Genomic DNA, 20,287 nt, shown 5'->3' on the forward strand with positions numbered 1-20,287 from the left:
CGAAGCTGTTGTGCAAACTAGTAAGCTAGTTTGGTACATGAAGGTTGCCGTAGTTAGCTGAACTCCCCGCCTTTAGGAGGGCACATGATCCATCAGTACTGAACAGTAGAGTGCAGAATGGGAATTTGGACTTGAATGAATTACAACTAAATATTTACATCATATTTGAACTGCACAATGGCTTCATCTAAAGGGAAAGTAATTACAGTTGTAGGAAGGTGAGCAAGTTTACTGACTTTTCTTCAACATGCTACGTACATGTTAAATTTAGCCTGTTAAAGGTTCAAATTTCGTAAATGTTCTATCTGAAATTCACATCGACCCTTGATATGGATACATAGCTCCCAGTACATTTGAAACAAAATCAAAAACTAATCACATTGTTAGGGTCGGTGTTTGGTTTTCTGGTACAAATTTACCGCAGGGTTATTATTATTGTTGTTATTGTTATATTTGTATATAAAGTGTAACAGGTTGCTACTTTTACATGTATTCGTTTAGCTCTAGTGCAAACCATAACGTTGAAAGATAAAAGTTTACATATACTCGTGACATGTTTGTCAGTTTTTTGTTTTTAATAATTCCTACAACTGTTCTTTTTTTATTGACTGTGGACACTGATATTTAAAAATATTTTTTATATACCTATAAATAAGTTCATATATACATAACATTGTTTCTTATCCACAGCGACTAACTGTCACTGTATATTGTATAAGCAATTGAGGGTTAAAGGCCTTGTTCAAGGGCCCAACAGTGGCAACCTCTCAGTGGTAGGGCTTGAACCAGCAACCTTTAAAATACTAGTCCAGTACCTTACCCACTAGGCTACAACTGTCCTGGTAGTGTTGCTGTAGTGTAGACAGCTTTATAATTTCATCTAACTTTATTGCATTGCGTCTTTATTCCTTGTCAGTAGTTATGATTTATTAGTGCTGGTAACTTTTTGTACTTTTGTAAATAGGGCTAGTACGTCTGCTACACCTGTTGTAAAGCGGGGTTAGATGTAATGCTATCACCAAAATACTGGTCTATCATTAATAAAATAAACAAAAGCTGTTCTAACTGATGGCATACCATGATTTTTAGCTGTTACACTCAATAAATAACTATACAAGTGTACGTGAACATTTCACGCTTCAATCAAGCTGCATGTTCTTGCAAGCCACTCTTGTGAAAATTATTTTTGTGAGACATAAGTTTGTGTAATTAGTGCCTAAGTTTTATTACATTTAAGTGATGCAAAACTTGACCTGACAGCTTTAATTACAAAGTAATTACACAGGATTTATAGGGCAATACACAGCGCCCTTTAATTTATAACCAAAAAGCTCAAATAGATTAGAGCTTTAATTTAGGCTATAATTTAAGTTGAATTCTATAGTTGGCTGTCCTTTAAAGTTGCATTATGTAACTTCTTTTTGCAGTTAGAGAACTTCCTTTAGGAATCTTTGGTGCAACATAGATTGCACAGCACAGATTCATTTGATGGTTGTATGTATTTAAATTTGACCCAACTATTAATATATAAAATTTACTATTTAACTTATGTTCAGTTTTGACAGCTCTTGATATGACTGTTCAGAATAGCTTGCCATACATAGTGGAATACATATCATTGTTATTTTATATTATTTATTTTAGTTTAATTTAACCTTTAATTTAAGTCATGAAGCACAGATTGGTATTTAATGACACCGTGAGGAAGTGTGACAAATTTAACAGAATTCATATAAAGTAGAGAGGAACACAAGTTAAAAAAAAAAAAGGACAAAATAATCAACTAATGTATTTTGTAGTGTATTACAATACTTATTGTCTCTTTTAGTGGGCTGATTGGGCGCTCCTGGGCCATGGTGTTCCTGAGTGGAGGATACAGGGTGAAGCTCTATGATAACCAGCCAGGACAAGCGTCAAGAGCCATCACAGAAATCAGGTTTGTGGTGATTGGTGACAAGCCATATAGTAACACATGATGAAAAAGTTTGCAAGTATAAATGCATAGAATTGCCCTATTCAGTTAAAAGACTAACATGCAAACATATTATGTATGTATGAAAATCTGACTTTGCTGTTTAACCTTAAGTAGTTACATTTATCTGTTCAGATAGTTTACCCTGGTACCTAAACAAATGTTTAAACCTTCTTGCATGAGTCACAAGTCTTACCACCAGTTTGAATTGTTACTGAACAACCATGCTGTAACAACTCATTAACCTTAGCCGTCATGTTTATAAATGGCCTTTTATGCATGTTAGTGTCCGCTTTTCACTATGTACTGAATTTGAGCTTTTCTGTCAGTAGAGGGAGTAGCAGGACACTTAACATTAAGTCTACATATACAGTGAGGGCTGAACGTTCAAGATCACGTTTTACCTTAAATTTAATAGTGTGTTTTTGTTACAGTTCATATTATTAGCATAATTTGAATGAAAAATGAAATCTTTGGTAAAATGCCTATGATAAATGTGAATAAATCTGCAGCCACTGTTGTAAATATGACTATATCAAGTACTAATTTAAGTTTAATTAAATTTAAATTGTTATGTGATTTATGGTGAAAAAAAAACATTCTATTGAATTGAAGAAAAATTAAAATATGAAACATTTCTAATGTGGAGTTAGAATATATGCATTTGTATTTATGCATTTAGAAGATGCTTTATATCCAGAGTTACTTTTGAGACAGACAAGCTCTTGGTTCCTGCTGTGGCTATAAAAATATATCTTTCTTGTAACATGGGTGCAAAACATAAACTACTTTATGTTTGAACAGGAAGGAAGTTGAAGGGCTTCAGGATGCACAGATGCTTAGAGGAAATCTCAGTGCTGCAGAACAGCTGAGCCTGCTTAGCAGTCATGATGACCTTTCACGGGCTTTAGAGGAGGCATTTTTTGTTCAGGTACAGTTCTAGCTGGAAAATGATTAGCCCAAATCCTTTAGTGTTCAGTTTGCATTGTATTAGTTTCTCTGTGTTATATCAGAGAGGTAGGAACATAATGTGGATACCTGTGATAAACAGGTGTTCTTGTAATTAAGTCATTTCTAAAGAGGCCTATGTGCCATGCTGCTATATGAAATGAAAAAGTGAACTAATTTAAATGTATTATTTTCAGTTACAGCATATAGGCTTTATTATACTATGCCAACTTGCCAAGAATGACACTGGTTGGTAACGAGATGTGGAACACCTGCAATTTAAAACAGTACCTACTTTCACTTTAATTATAGCAGCGGATCTTGTAAAAACGGAGTACATGAAGGAAACCAATGCAGACATGGAAAAGAATTGACACGAGTGACGCGAGCCAAAAATCATCCCTGCCTTAATAATAAGAATCGTTTTTATTTGTATTATTGTTCAGATCTTAATACAATTAAGTTGTGACAAGCATATGCTGATACTGTAAGATTGGTAGTATAGGCATGTCTTAGTAAAGGCATGTTCACTTATGCTTTTTGTCTCCACCAATGTTTGTTTTGGTCGCTAGTTTGGTATGTTTGAAAGTAGTTTTTAAGCTTAAGTCCTAGGTATTGAAATCCGGTCTGCCTGAAAACAAGTGTCAGAGATGAAATTAAAGTAAACCTTTAATGCTGTCTGCACAGTTTCCCTTCAAATATCTGAGATTTTGATTGTGTCAGTGCTACTAAAAGCATGTTTGGCTAATTGTAATCTACATGTTATTAGTATAATGTGCCTGCATTATGAAATTATTATGAATTATGAAACTAATCTTTAATAAGGAAGTTAGTTTAACTTTTTTTTTTTGCATTTCCATGTACTGACAGTAAATCAAAAGTTTTCAACTGTTTGTTTCTCATACCACACAATCCAGACATAGCTAAGAACATTTTAGAAAAAAAAATGTGAAAAAAAAATCACCTGCTTTATTTCCATGCTAAATGAGTAAGTTGAGGAAAAGTGCTACCTACAATGATTGTAACATTTTAAATAATGCAGAAAATAGATCACCTTCATGCATGGTTTTACTTGTTCACATGGGTCTCCTCCCACCTTAGAAAAACAAGCAGAAGGTGAACTGGCTGCTCTAAATTACCCTTGGAATGAGTGAGTGAATGAATAGTGTGTGTTGCCTTGCAGTTTAGTAGTGCTCACTCCAGGGTCTGAAGAATAATGAGTATTTGATGTTCAAATGTAAACTTAATTTAATTATTTTTTTAATCATTTAAACACTTTTAAAAACATATTTAAAGTGTTTTTCAGAATGATTTTTTCACCTCCGTATTAACCGAGTGGTGAAAATATTTCTCTTAATGCTGTCAGCAGGTTTATTAAAGTCCAATTTTAGGAATTGTAAATAATAAAACAATTACTGTTGTAATAAATATGTTTAAATACCCATCTGTATGTTGTTTTATCTATTCTAGAGATATACTTATATTTTGTATATGGTTATTATTGACAGGAGTGTGTGTTCGAGGAGATTCAGGCCAAGCAGACTGTATTTAAGGCCGTGGAAGATCACGTGGGTGAAAACACAATCCTCAGCAGCTCCACCTCGTGTCTGATGCCCAGCAATGTCTTTTCTTTGGTCCAGAATCGAACAAGGTGTATTATATCACACCCGGTTAGTGAGGCTTGAATTTTAGCACTGTTTATTTTTATTTTTATTTATACTACCAAGTGTCTCATTCATTTAATGTCACTATGTCATCATCACTTTTGGGCTGCACAAAGGGGTCAGCTTTCTCCAATTCCTTCTGTCTTGTGTTAGTTGTAGCAGACTAGTCCCTGATAATTCAATACACGTCGTGATTTTATCGATCAAGCCTTTTCTTGGTCTTCTTCAGCAAAACCTGTATATACTGAATTTACTTCGTCTTTTACTTTGAACCTTTTTTACAGCTTTGTTTTGTATTGACATTTTGAGACACTTGTCAGATATTTGTAGAAATGGGTTGTTTTTAACCAAGACCAATTACTGCATGACCAAGAAAATGCTTGTTACTTGTGCAGTGAGTAAATGTTTAATCCTACAGTGCTAAACATTAGGGATTAGTTGGACAATGAGACCTTTTAAGTAGAATAATTGACTGACTGTTATCTGTAGCAAAGGTAAACAGGTCTAGGTCTGTTCCCAAAGGGAACTCGTGTTTTGATGTTTTGTTATCAGTGGCCTTCTTACCCCTTCCAGGTAAATCCACCCTACTACGTTCGTCTAGTCGAGCTGGTTCCTCACCCCGAGACCCTTCCTGCAGCTATGGATGTGGCATGTGAGCTGATGACTGAGGTGGGGCAGGCACCTGTGCGTCTTAGGAAGGAGATTGATGGCTTTGCCCTCAACAGAGTTCAATACGCTATTATTGCAGAAAGCTGGAGACTGGTTAAAGTAAGTCCAACAATAAAGATTTACACAATAAATTAATCACACATGAACACCTGTTGATAAGAAGCACATACAATTAAGCATATAGTCCCAACTCCAGTAAAGTGTAAGTTTATTGTGAAGTGAAATTTCTAGCATTAACAAGAGCCCAGTCAGCAGTGGTAAAACAAACAAACTTACAGAACAGGGCCACAAAGGGATAACATGTGAAGCACATAAAATAGACTATACTACTGGCCTACAAACTGCTTCTGGAAAAAAGATCAGCATAACAATTAATTTACAGGAGCTTCTTGGGTAGGGCTTTCATTGTTGAGCAGCTGTGAACAAGCCTAAGGTCATTATGCACACTTCCAAACACTGACTAGAGTATTGTGAAGCACTTTGGAATTGTAAAACTGAAGCAATAGAAACATGTTCTGTAAGAAGGGTCACTTTAAGCATTCCTGGTGGTTTGGGCAGGGTCTATTACTTTCAGTAAAGTACTGTCATGTATTGCCACAACCAAGACATTTTGGAGAATTGTGCACTTTGTCACATGACATTTAAAAAGGTTCTTTCTGATTTTTGCATGACTTGCCAAAGTTGGCTAAATGAAAGCAATTAAAAAATTTAGGGGAAGAAACCGGGTATGTACAAAACTTGGAATGAATTCAAACACTTACCGTGAGCCAGGCCATCAGTGCCTAGCCCTTTTAATGCTTTTGTGGCTTATTAGATGTAATTTCCAGCAGTCATGTTTAAAAGGCTCATCAATAAGCATTTTAAATCTTTGCCCCTTTACCTTGAACACAGAAAACAACAACCATTTACAAAATAGTACAGTCAAATAGAATGAAATTTACTATATAATACAATAAAAACATAGATATTTACTTAGTCTTATCTATACTGTAGTTGGAAAACACAAGAAAAAGCAGAAAATAATATTTTACTAAATACATTAACAAAGACATTATCTTAACCTCCTGCCATTTAATTTAAAAAAAGGTGCGTTATCTGTGTTAGAAAGCTGTGAAACCAAAAATCCAAGTGCCTTGAACATTCACCTTATCATATATAAGCAAGATATCAGTTCTGTCCAGCAACACCCACTCGACTGGTCACAAGGCAGTTTTCAGCTCCGGATGCTTAAAAACCGTACCACTGATGGACTACAAGTTTTCTTTTATTTTTTTAAATGGCATTATGTCAGTGACAGTTATCATGTAATTTAAACATATTCTTAGACATCACCATATTGGTTATTATCCGAAGCTTCTGTTGAAACTCTTCTGCAGGCCATAGCACATGAGTTATCCTTTGTTGCATTTCTAAATCTACAAAGAAAATTGATAATATTTGCAGTTTTGGGATTATATCCTTAAATCAGTGTGCTCTTCTATCTCAAAGGAAGAAAGAAAAAGAGAATTTAAAAGTAGGAGACACTGTTGTATTTGTTATAAAGCACACGGGAATATCCTTTTACCTACCAAAATATCTTTTCACTATCTTTTACTTGTGTAATTTGCCAAGCAGTTGGCTTTCATTGCTCACACAGGACATTTTGTCCCTGGTTATAAAGTAGGCCTGTGTTGAAGTGTATCAGGTGCTTACTGAACAGTGAGAAGCAGTCCTTTTTAAGAGTTTGATTCCCGTGGCTTCTTTTTACAGTACAAAGCAAACAGGTCCAAGTCCTGAACAACTCCTGCCTCTTTCAGCTAGCAAAAAACTATGATTCAGAAATAGTCTGATTTTAAAATACAATGCATTTATTTAAAAAAAATAAACCTTTAAAGTAAAATATAAGAATCTTTAGAGGTGGTATAAAACTTCTTTTCATCCTGCTACATACTAGGGTCTTTATTTTGCCAGTTTTGTGACATTTCTGTTTCTGAGGCCATGCAATCTATTTTTTGAAATCTTTGCGAATATATACAGTGGGGTCAAAAAGTATTTAGTCAGCCACTGATTGTGCAGGTTCTCCTACTTAGAAAGATGAGAGAGGTCTGTAATTTTCATCATAGGTACACTTCAACTATGAGAGACAAAATGAGAAAAAAAAATCCAGGAAATCACATTGTAGGATTTTTAAAGAATTTATTCGTAAATTATGGTGGAAAATAAGTATTTGGTCAATAACAAACAAGCAAGATTTCTGGCTCTCACAGACCTGTAACTTCTTCTTTAAGAAGCTCTTCTGTCCTCCACTCGTTACCTGTATTAATGCCACCTGTTTGACCTCGTTATCTGTATAAAAGACACCTGTCCACAGCCTCAAACAGTCAGACTCCAAACTCAACCATGGCCAAGACCAAAGAGCTGTCGAAGGACACCAGGAAGAAAATTGTAGACCTGCACCAGGCTGGGAAGAGTAAATCTACAATAGGCAAGCAGGTTGGTGTGAATAAATCAACTGTGGGAGCAATTGTAAGAAAATGGAAGACATACAAGACCATTGATAATCTCCCTTGGGGTCAAGATCTCATCCCGTGGGGTCAAAATGATCATGAGAACGGTGAGCAAAAATCCCAGAACTACACGGAGGGACCTGATGAATGACCTGCAGAGAGCTGGGACTAAAGTAACAAAGGCTACCATCAGTATACACACTATGCCGAGAGGGACTCAAATCCTGCAGTGCCAGGTGTGTCCCCCTGCTTAAGCCAGTACATGTCCAGGCCCGTCTGATGTTCGCCAGAGAGCATATGGATGATCCAGAAGAGGATTGGGAGAATATCATGTGGTCAGATGAAACCAAAATGGAACTTTTTGGTAAAAACTCAACTCGTCGTGTTTGGAGGAAGAAGAAAAACCCAAGAACACCATACCTACTGTGAAGCATGGGGGTGGAAACATCATGCTTTGGGGCTGTTTTTCTGCAAAGGGGACAGGACGACTGATCCGTGTTAAGGGAAGAATGAACGGAGACATGTATCGGGAGATTTTAAGCCAAAACCTCCTTCCATCAGTGAGAGCATTGAAGATGGAACGTGGCTGGGTCTTCCAGCATGACAATGATCCCAAACACACCGCTCGGGCAACGAAGGAGTGGCTCCGTAAAAAGCATTTGAAGGTCCTGGAGTGGCCTAGCCAGTAAATTTCCTAAAAATAAAAATCCTACAATGTGATTTCCTGGATTTTGTTTTCTCATTTTGTCTCTCATAGTTGAAGTGTACCTATGATGAAAATTACAGACCTCTCTCATCTTTCTAAGTAGGAGAACTTGCACAATCAGTGGCTGACTAAATACTTTTTGGCCCCACTGTACTTCTGGAAATTCTCTGTTTCTTACGCATTAAAAGATGTATTTGTTGTTAGAGACAACTTCATATCAAATGTACAGAAGTGTACAGACACACTGATCTCATTTATCTGTGCAAAGACTCAAGCTTTATTTCATCACGTTCTTTATCTTTTAGAGATACTTTCCACAGTCCCAGCCTAAACTTGTCTGACAAAGCAGGGGGTTTCTGCAGGCCTTTCCTCACAACCCACATTTGTCCTTTATTATTATAGTACATGACTAATGAATGTAACATTTGATACAATTATTAGTTTAATAGTGTTGCAGGGTAAGTCATGATATAAGAGTTCTGTGTGGGAAATGTCACTGCTAAAGTTAGCTATCACTCACAACAACAAATGAACACAGACAACACCCACATGCCTTTGTATTGTTTAGTAATCAGCAGAGTTACTTTGACTTTCATTTTCTTGTGATTTTAGTCAGTTACATCCATGGTAATGACTTACTGCTTATGCAGCACGGTGTGTAACTATATTATTGGTGGTGCAGTACTTCAGCATACTATTTAATATGCTAGGGTGTTCTAGCCTGCTCTTACTTCTAGCATTGCCTTCAGAAGGCAGAGGTTTGCTTAAACTACAATTGGAGCAGTCTTATTTTAAAGACTTATTTTCCATATTTCCCCACAAGAGTCAAAATTAAAGAGGAAATCTAATCACCTAAAACCAATAGTTATAGCAAAACATTTCCTTACAAGTCATTAGTATAGTCAGTGTATTTGTATTTTAATAGGGTTATACCTAAATAATAAGACCTTTAGCAAATAAAAAATGTAATATGTAGATAATAATAAATAAACGTTTTCCTGTTAAGGAATCAGGAGATGTAACCTGTGTTCTTAGTAATAATTACTATTCGCTCAGAGGAACATGAGCCTGTTTTTTAATGCCAGTGACTTTAACTGGAATATTCATCGTTTAGTCTTCTAGTAATGAAGTAATAAGTGTGTTTGGCTCATTTGATTGTATACATGGTTTGGCTCATCAGTAAATTTGTAATGCTGTGTAATTTAATGGAACTAAGATCGCTGGCATATAGTATTGGTTTTTGGCACTGTCTTTTGCACATTTCTTTAGATTTTTATGAATCTTTTTAATGATATGCATGAACTGCCCAGTCTTATATTTCCCGTTATTTGAAATGTGTTGCAGGCATTAAATACCTGTTAAAACCATCCACAAATCTCGTTTTATTTGCATTTTACTTACTGACTAAACATTTTCGAATTTGGTGTTGTATGTATCTGTAGACTTGTTATTATTTGCATAAAGACAAAGGAATGTAAAAATGGGTGAGGTTCCTTCTAGTGCAGGGCTTTCATTTTAACGGTCAATGCTTATGCAGCACACATGCAGTGGTTTCCTGTCTGCATCCCAAAAAGCATTCTATGTCCCAAATGCTGTGTAAATATATTTCTGTTTTACAATAATTGTGTTTTTCGTATGTCATGTTAAAATGTAACAGGGTTTAGACATTGCTTTAAGGAAGCCATTTAGCACAAACCTAGTCATGCTAATTAAACACACCCAGTCATGCTGTAAAACCAGCTTAACGGGCCAACCAGCAATTTATTTTAAATGGTTGAAACTTTAAAACACACCAAAAACTAATAGCATTAGCTAAGCATGTTTGTCCTAACGTGTCATCACATTACCCAGAAACCACTAACTTAGCCGTAGTACATCTGATGTTTTGCTCAGTGTCTTGCATCAGTATCGCTGCAGGCTCAAAGCTTAGCATAGCTTAGCACAGTCTGCAGCACAGCCCTATGTGCTAATAGTAGTGAGTTGTATTTTCATTGGTTAATCCAAAACATCTTTCAGTTCTTTTAGTAAGGATTTTAAACATGTGGGAATGTAGACAATCTGGTTTTACCTAAAAGGTGTAAGAGAATGTTTAATGTTCTTAATGTTTTTGTTTTGTTTGGTTTTAATGCTGTGCAAAGATACTGCAGAGGAGTGTTGGGTTGAAAAGACCCCAGAAGGTCTCTGAGGGCAAATTTGAATACTATGTTAAGTGGAAGGTCCCTGGGTAGTAGGTCATGGCATTTATTTTTCATGACTGGTCGGTAAATATTACACTATAAACCTTTCAATAGCAAGCACAAAGCAGTCTAACAGTAGATGGGCAGCAGCCTTTGTTGCTTTATTTCAGTGTTTATTATAGTTCCGAGGTGTACTCTGTTGTAACCACACCCACAGACTCATAATATAGGTTTCGGCTAAATGCAGTTGGGAAACTAGTACTGACTGTCATAGTATTCTACTTTAATCTCTTTAAAAGTGTTGTCTTTCTTACAGTACAGCCAGTAAATAAGTAATAAAAAAACAGATCCATGCATAGTATACATTGCCATATACTGTATATCGCTATGTAACATATAGTTTAAACATTCCATGGCGTTAGTGGAAACAGTACTGCGTCATCTTGGCAAAGCTGTGTGTCAGTCACAAGACAGGGAAGCAGTATTGAAATGATAAAATAAGAATTAAATTGAAAATACATAAACGTAAAAATGGGTTTTACCTAAGGTGAACAAAAAAAATTTCAGTTTGCATTTGAAGATGGCCAGATTTGGTCAATTTTGTATCTCTTTTGCTAGTTTGTTTCAACTAAATAGCTTATTGGTCTTAATTTGGCCATTCACCTACTCTTCTTTGCCTGATCATTTTACTTGGGCTACATTGGAGGGTTTTTGAGCATAGACTCCCTGTTTAAGGTCTTGCCACAGCATCTCAAAGAAGTGGACTTTCATATGCGCTGCTATCATTGTCCTGCTGCCTAACCGAACTGTGCTTAAATGTTAGAACATGAACTGACAGGAAAACATTCATATTTCTGATAAAGAGCAGAATTCATGAAGAACCTTTTCATCTTTATACTTCAAATGTGAAAATTGAAAAAATTGCAAATACATTTTTAAAGGACTGTATGTCCAATAGTTGTTTGGTGATGATGCTATGTACATCTGGGTGTCATCTATATAGGTACAGAAAATGGGAGATTCGGTTGATCTGCAGGGTTTCACTCAATGTGAATATGTAAAGGCAATGTTCGATGCTTCATGGTTCCCAGATATTTATTGTATTTTGTCCTGTCTTAAAGCTGCCACAGGATTTTCTCTTGTAGATGTATCAAACAGTTCCAGTTAATTCTACCCACTTTTCCAGTCTATATAGAACTAATTTGTGGTAGGTTGGATGGATGGAGATAGATAGATGGATGGATGGATGGATGGATGGATGGATGGATAGATAGATAGACACTTTATTAATCCCGAAGGAAATTAAGGAAATAGCAAATGGTATATGTTATCAAAGGCAGAGCTCCATTTTAGTTTGGTTAATGGTTAATTATGGTTAATGTCATTTGACTATTTAAGTTTAAAATTTGCTAAGCTGATTGAATACTACTTTCACTTCATCACTGCTATTTTGCAGATTTTGGAAAGATGCCAGAAAATAAGTGAGCTATTTACTATTTGTAGTAGATTATTTCCAGTAAGCTAAACACTTCCTTTAAACCCCCTTTTAAAGGATGTCAAGACAGCATCTGAGTGGTATTAGATTTCACTGAGCCTTACACAACATTAAAATTAGCTAATCCTTTTCTCTCTGCTTTACAGCACCCAAAATGATTTAGGAATGGTGATGCTATATAAATGATTTCTTATTACAGAGTTATCACTGGGCAACCAATATTTTTAATTTTATTTAAATGTGCTTTATGGTATTATCACTGTTTCTTCGTGATTGTTCCATTTGTTTTACACAACTTTTAATGACCTGAATGTGACATGCACAATTCGAAATAGTCATCACAATGCACATTTTTGGGAGGGTGTTTTTTGGCTCATCAGTGTACAACATAACAGTGACCCAAAACACAACAATTAAGTGGCTCAAGCAGATAAATGATGCATAGTTAAAGTGCTGCCACATGTTTTAAAGCAAGCCATAATAGAAAGGCAGCATGAAAATATACAGACTTTTTTTTTTTTTTTTTTTTTTTTTTTTTTTTTTTTTTTTACAGAATAATAAGCATAAAGCAAACATTACTTGCTACACACGACTGATCAGCAGGTGGCCTTAAGCATTATAGGTTGTTTATTATGTGTACTTACATGTGTAGTGCTTGTTAAACAAGAGCGACTGTATTATTTCTGATTAATTCATTATCAAACCACACCTTAAGTGGAAATGAAGATAATTCCACACAGGAACACAAAACTTATTTTTGCAAGTGTACCAGTTGGTTTAGGCAGGACTATTGAGAAAGAGCCAAAACCTGAAAGTGGAGCAGCTGAGAAAGCCTCCGGTGATTACTGCCGAGGAAAGGCCTTTTTTACGACTCCCACAGCCAATCCGTCGCCCGGGAATGGAGATATAACAGGCTCGTTGTTGCCTACAGGAAATGAACAAAGACCACCCTGTCCCTCGTCCTGTCTGTTCCCCTTCTACCAGGTCTTTGTCCAAGCTTTGATTTCAAGCCTGTCAGGCAACAGGTATCTGTAGCCTGAGGTAATGTGAGAGCAGAGAAGGCCTAAAGCCTGGCACAACCATGTACCCCCTTTAGCCCAGACAGTGCTATTGTTCCTTTGGCACAGAATTGAATGATGGGGGAAATCCAATACATTGGGAGCAGTTTTAGTGCTCTTGTACAGGTATGAAAAGAAAGACTGACACATTTTCACTCTCTCTAAGGGACCTGTGTGAGTTTTTGAGACAAAAAGATCAGAAAGACACTAATTTTAGGATAACACTGACAATTGCAGCAGAAACCAAAGCGATTTTATTTCCCAATAATAAACATGACAATAATCTAATTAATTATGTTTAAAAACACTTCAAAAGTACAATGCAGAAATAGATCAAAACCAGGAGGCAAAGATTAGTAAACTGTCTTTTACAAGCATTAAAAACAGCACAAAGAGGATAGTGAGGTGAGGAAAGATTAAAAAGGTAAAACATTAATATATAGTTTTTTTCATTTTTAACTTTATTGTAAATATAATTCCTAATTATACACAATCCCTAAATGCTTATTCTTAATGTATTGACTGAAACATGTTTTTAAAAAGTTAGGACAGGGGCATTGTAAGCCTGGGACGTTTGTAAAATTCTAAACAAAAGACTTTGTGAACTTCTCACATGTACATAGATAATAGATGATGTTATCATGATATATAAAGAGAAGCATATATAAAGATATATAAAGAGAAGCATTATTGAAAGCTCCATCGTTTTTAAGCAAGAACGGGTTGAGGTTCAGCACTTTGCAACAAACTGAGAGAGTAAATCATCTGACAGCTTAGGAACAATGTTTCTTAATGTATGATTGCAAGCAATTTAAAAATTTCCCAATCTTTAGTCCCTATTACTGTTAAAAGATTCAAATAATTTAAAATAAATCGCTGTATATAAAGAGCAGGGCCGAAAACCAACATTAAATGAACTTTTATTTTTTAGAGGTCACTGCATTCAATACTGAAATGCTTTTATAATGAATATAACCACATGAACTCATAAATACTTCAGAAAACCCTTGTCAGTTTGTAACATCATTTATAAATATTAGTTAGAACTTTACTATGCAAAGAAACAATCCATCAGAAACATCCAGAAATGTCAAATTAGCTGGACTCATCTAAGGTGGACTGACATGAGTTGCAAATGTGTTGTGGTCTTACAGGATTACATTGTAGAATGGATTTAGAAATAAAGGATAGGCCAAAGACAAGATTGACTATTGTGATTATTACTAATGCTCTTAATAAAGTTCTAAAACTAGTGTCTGTCACGATATGGAAATATGGTAGTGGCAAAGGCATTGGTAACTTGCACATCTATTAAGGCTCCATTATTGTTGAGAGTTTCATATACATTTGAGGCTACATTGTTAGGAATGGCTTTGCTTGTTTCATCAAGACAATGCCAAACCACATTCTGCATGTGTTTTACATTGTTTCTGAAGAAAAACTATTGTTTCTTGTCCTTGAGTTTAGCAGATCTTTTGTTATGTTTGATGCTACGTGCTGTGCTAGTCTAGTCTTCACCGAATAGCCATTTAAATGTAATTGAGTTTTGAGGGTTTTTTTTGTCTTTTTTAGGAGGGTGTGATCTCTGTAAAGGATATTGATCTGGTGATGTCCGAGGGGCTGGGTATGCGCTATGCCTTCATTGGTCCAATTGAAACTATGCATCTCAATGCACCAAATGGCAAGTATCTTAATGCTATTATTTTAAAATTGTCATAAAAATAATTGTATTTGGAATAACCAGACCAAAGCTGAGAGGGTTTAGTTTAGCAAAAAAATATCTAAGCATTAAGATTCTATGCTGGAAACGCATGTCAAATGCATCTGCTCACATCACAGTGTGCCTCACATAACTGATGTTCTTTATGTTGATCAGTGTATGAGTGTGAAATTGTGAGAGACAGAAATTGTGTGATGAGGAGGCCTCATACTCATGGTAAATATCAGAAGGCAGTGTGAAATCTGCAGGATGGCCTTGTTTTGCACATTGATCCTACTCTGTAAGGCCATGTGAAAACAAGGTCGTGGGTGCCACACAGCTCCAAGGACCTATAAACTATGGTTAACTGCAGTATTAAGGCTGACATTACCACATTGCTTTCTTCTACTTATGTCAGTTCAGTCATGTCTATGTGTTCCCAGAATTAGCTTTAAATCCATCCTGACTCTGAGCACTATATATATACTGTATATGTATATATATATACAGTGTATCACAAAAGTGAGTACACCCCTCACATTTCTGCAGATATTTAAGTATATCTTTTCATGGGACAACACTGACAAAATGACACTTTGACACAATGAAAAGTAGTCTGTGTGCAGCTTATATAACAGTGTAAATTTATTCTTCCCTCAAAATAACTCAATATACAGCCATTAATGTCTAAACCACCGGCAACAAAAGTGAGTACACCCCTAAGAGACTACACCCCTAAATGTCCAAATTGAGCACTGCTTGTCATTTTCCCTCCAAAATGTCATGTGATTTGTTAGTGTTACTAGGTCTCAGGTGTGCATAGGGAGCAGGTGTGTTCAATTTAGTAGTACAGCTCTCACACTCTCTCATACTGGTCACTGAAAGTTCCAACATGGCACCTCATGGCAAAGAACTCTCTGAGGATCTTAAAAGACGAATTGTTGCGCTACATGAAGATGGCCAAGGCTACAAGAAGATTGCCAACACCCTGAAACTGAGCTGCAGCACAGTGGCCAAGATCATCCAGCGTTTTAAAAGAGCAGGGTCCACTCAGAACAGACCTCGCGTTGGTCGTCCAAAGAAGCTGAGTGCACGTGCTCAGCGTCACATCCAACTGCTGTCTTTGAAAGATAGGCGCAGGAGTGCTGTCAGCATTGCTGCAGAGATTGAAAAGGTGGGGGGTCAGCCTGTCAGTGCTCAGACCATACGCCGCACACTACATCAAACACTACGTCTGCATGGCTGTCACCCCAGAAGGAAGCCTCTTCTGAAGTCTCTACACAAGAAAGCCCGCAAACAGTTTGCTGAAGACATGTCAACAAAGGACATGGATTACTGGAACCATGTCCTATGGTCTGATGAGACCAAGATTAATTTGTTTGGTTCAGATGGTCTCAAGCATGTGTGGCGGCAATCAGGTGAGGAGTACAAAGATAAGTGTGTCATGCCTACAGTCAAGCATGGTGGTGGGAATGCCATGGTCTGGGGCTGCATGGGTGCAGCAGGTGTTGGGGAGTTACATTTCATTGAGGGACACATGAACTCCAATATGTACTGTGAAAAACTGAAGCAGAGCATGATCCCCTCCCTCCGGAAACTGGGTCGCAGGGCAGTGTTCCAGCATGATAATGACCCCAAACACACCTCTAAGACGACCACTGCTTTATTGAAGAGGCTGAGGGTAAAGGTGATGGACTGGCCAAGCATGTCTCCAGACCTAAACCCAATAGAACATCTTTGGGGCATCCTCAAGCGGAAGGTGGAGGAGCGCAAAGTCTCGAATATCCGCCAGCTCCGTGATGTCGTCATGGAGGAGTGGAAAAGCATTCCAGTGGCAACCTGTGAAGCTCTGGTAAACTCCATGCCCAGGAAAGTTAAGGCAGTTCTGGGAAATAATTGTGGCCACACAAAATATTGACACTTCAGGAACTTTCACTAAGGGGTGTACTCACTTTTGTTGCCGGTGGTTTAGACATTAATGGCTGTATATTGAGTTATTTTGAGGGAAGAATAAATTTACACTGTTATATAAGCTGCACACAGACTACTTTTCATTGTGTCAAAGTGTCATTTTGTCAGTGTTGTCCCATGAAAAGATATACTTAAATATCTGCAGAAATGTGAGGGGTGTACTCACTTTTGTGATACACTGTATATATACAGTGTATCACAAAAGTGAGTACACCCCTCACATTTCTGCAAATATTTCATTATATCTTTTCATGGGACAACACTATAGACATGAAACTTGGATATAATTTAGAGTAGTCAGTGTACAGCTTGTATAGCAGTGTAGATTTACTGTCTTCTGAAAATAACTCAACACACAGCCATTAATGTCTAAATAGCTGGCAACATAAGTGAGTACACCCCACAGTAAACATGTCCAAATTGTGCCCAAATGTGTCGTTGTCCCTCCCTGGTGTCATGTGTCAAGGTCCCAGGTGTAAATGGGGAGCAGGGCTGTTAAATTTGGTGTTTTGGGTACAATTCTCTCATACTGGCCACTGGATATTCAACATGGCACCTCATGGCAAAGAACTCTCTGAAAATGTGAGAAATAGAATTGTTGCTCTCCACAAAGATGGCCTGGGCTATAAGAAGATTGCTAACACCCTGAAACTGAGCTACAGCATGGTGGCCAAGGTCATACAGCGGTTTTCCAGGACAGGTTCCACTCGGAACAGGCTTCGCCAGGGTCGACCAAAGAAGTCGAGTCCACGTGTTCGGCGTCATATCCAGAGGTTGGCTTTAAAAAATAGACACATGAGTGCTGCCAGCATTGCTGCAGAGGTTGAAGACGTGGGAGGTCAGCCTGTCAGTGCTCAGACCATACGCCGCACACTGCATCAACTCGGTCTGCATGGTCGTCATCCCAGAAGGAAGCTGACGCACAAGAAAGCCCGCAAACAGTTTGCTGAAGACAAGCAGTCCAAGAACATGGATTACTGGAATGCCCTGTGGTCTGACGAGACCAAGATAAACTTGTTTGGCTCAGATGGTGTCCAGCATGTGTGGCGGCGCCCTGGTGAGAAGTACCAAGACAACTGTATCTTGCCTACAGTCAAGCATGGTGGTGGTAGCATCATGGTCTTGGGCTGCATGAGTGTTGCTGGCACTGGGGAGCTGCAGTTCATTGAGGGAAACATGAATTCCAACATGTACTGTGACATTCTGAAACAGAGCATGATCCCCTCCCTTCGAAAACTGGGCCTCATGGCAGTTTTCCAACAGGATAACGACCCCAAACACAACCTCCAAGATGACAACTGCCTTGCTGAGGAAGCTGAAGGTAAAGGTGATGGACTAAACCCAATTGAGCACCTGTGGCGCATCCTCAAGTGGAAGGTGGAGGAGTTCAAGGTGTCTAACATCCACCAGCTCCGTGATGTCATCATGGAGGAGTGGAAGAGGATTCCAGTAGCAACCTGTGCAGCTCTGGTGAATTCCATGCCCAGGAGGGTTAAGGCAGTGCTGGATAATAATGGTGGTCACACAAAATATTGACACTTTGGGCACAATTTGGACATGTTCACTGTGGGGTGTACTCACTTATGTTGCCAGCCATTTAGACATTAATGGCTGTGTGTTGAGTTATTTTCAGAAGACAGTAAATCTACACTGCTATACAAGCTGTACACTGACTACTCTAAGTTATATCCAAGTTTTATTTCTATAGTGTTGTCCCATGAAAAGATATAATAAAATATTTGCAGAAATGTGAGGGGTGTACTCACTTTTGTGATACACTGTATATATATATATATATATAATTAAAAAATGTTTCTAAGTGAGTTAATTCCTTAAGCCACTTTGCAACATTATGGATCAAAACTATTCACATTCTGTTTTGGAAATCCATGTTGCAGTTCCAGCAGTGTGATATTTGTATAGGAAAGGACTTCTTATCTCTCTGTGAGGGGATCCAGTAAGCACTCATTCCAACAGTTCAGTTACCCTTCAGAATTCAGTGTAGTGAAAAGACACAAGAGCTTTCTTTTTAACCAGCTGAGTCATCTTGGATGTGATTTGGTGTATACTAACTAAAAGGTCAGAGTGCAAAAAGTTAGCACTTATAATTTCACAACAAATCAGTTTAAGGAGAGCGTGCTGATAAAACTAACCAAGTAGGCTTGTATGAAAAATGTAACTTGGCAGGCAGGAAACGGAAACAGACTTTTATGTTAAAACCTGGATTCTTTATACTCTCAGGTCTCGAGGACTATCTTGGTCGCTACCGGGAGGGCATGAAGAGAGTGCTCTCTAGTTTTGGACCTGTTCCTGAGTTTGATGGAGAGGCAGCAGAGAGAATCACTAAAGTATGTGCTTATGATTTACTTGACCAAAGTCTTTGTTGAGGTTTTTAATTATACAAGGTTTTTCTCTTTAGAACGCATGTGGAATAGTTTTACCCTTCTGTTATCTATTTAGGAGATAAGCGAGCTCATCCCCAGTGATCCGGTGCATCTCTCTGCAAGAAGAGAAAGAAGGGATCAGCTGTTGATGGGGCTGGCTAAGCTGAAAAAATGAGGGACCCTTGCCCTAGCACTGATGGCCTAATTAAAGAAACTAGTGTTACATATTGCACCTGTGCTTTAAAGAACAGGCTGATCCTTTCTACTCAGGAATACTGTTTTAACACCAGGATGTATGTGCTTACTGTTAAATAAGCAGCACTACTGTGCCTGAATTACAAAGTAAAAGTATTATGTAAAGTTGATTTCTATAAATCCAAACCCAGCCATTACTGACTGATCTGAATTAAAAAAATGGAAGCTGGTAAAGTGTTTTTGTTCTTTGTGTTCTGTGTAGTTAGACTCAGCATTGTGGAATTTCAAGGTAACAGCCCTCAGTTGACTATAGTTTATCTTTCCTCAGTTGTAACTTCCTTGTGATTCATTTGTGTTTTGCACTGTATACATCTCTGTCAGCACATCTAGACCTAAACAGGGTTAAATAGGCAAAGCTGGTTTGTTAAAATAGTATGTGAAAGTGAGCTGCTAAACTGTATTAAATAAATGCAGATGTGTGTTTTTGAAGGCAAAAAAAGGCAAGTACAAGTTTTTTAAAGTTCACAGTTGTTTAATGTACATTCATCGTTAGTAACTGCCTATCCTGGTCAGGGTTGAGGTTATCCAGAACATTTTGCAAGAACACTGGGTTACTCCCTGGTCATGAAATCACACATAAGCTAATTTATTCTTTGGTGCAATTTAAAATAATCAGTTCAGCTACTGGTTTTTTTTAATAACCGTAGTACTTAGTGGAAACCTAAGCAGATGTGGGGAGAACATAGAAAACTCACAGACAGGCTAAAGTGTATTTCGTTTGATAGACATTTGCCATCACTTAATCTAATGTTAGAACAACAGATCAGAATAGATATATTCTGTAAACTTTTACAAATAAGTGC

At 37.4% G+C, this 20,287-nt stretch overlaps 1 protein-coding gene across 1 annotated transcript; it reads left to right on the forward strand.

The window, feature by feature from the left end:
- The first annotated feature begins 87 nt into the window (after positions 1 to 87).
- cryl1 (crystallin, lambda 1) lies at positions 88 to 19,676 on the forward strand. Its single transcript, XM_063005903.1, has 8 exons — positions 88 to 218; positions 1,829 to 1,936; positions 2,777 to 2,903; positions 4,429 to 4,590; positions 5,158 to 5,352; positions 14,748 to 14,856; positions 19,087 to 19,193; positions 19,306 to 19,676. Exons 1-8 carry the CDS (start codon positions 178 to 180, stop codon positions 19,402 to 19,404), a joined length of 948 nt encoding a protein of 315 aa, XP_062861973.1. The 5' UTR covers positions 88 to 177; the 3' UTR covers positions 19,405 to 19,676.
- Positions 19,677 to 20,287: the final 611 nt, after the last annotated feature.

This window comes from Trichomycterus rosablanca, chromosome 12 (genome assembly GCF_030014385.1).
Source record: "Trichomycterus rosablanca isolate fTriRos1 chromosome 12, fTriRos1.hap1, whole genome shotgun sequence".
In the NCBI taxonomy this organism is placed as follows: domain Eukaryota; kingdom Metazoa; phylum Chordata; class Actinopteri; order Siluriformes; family Trichomycteridae; genus Trichomycterus; species Trichomycterus rosablanca.

Bases quoted from the DNA above. Each gene is read 5' to 3' on its own strand.
- cryl1 (XM_063005903.1), top strand. From the start codon at position 178: ATGGCTTCATCTAAAGGGAAAGTAATTACAGTTGTAGGAAG. The intron at 219-1,828 runs GTGAGCAAGTTT...TGTCTCTTTTAG, and splicing joins GTAATTACAGTTGTAGGAAG to TGGGCTGATTGGGCGCTCCT. The intron at 14,857-19,086 runs GCAAGTATCTTA...TTATACTCTCAG, and splicing joins GCATCTCAATGCACCAAATG to GTCTCGAGGACTATCTTGGT.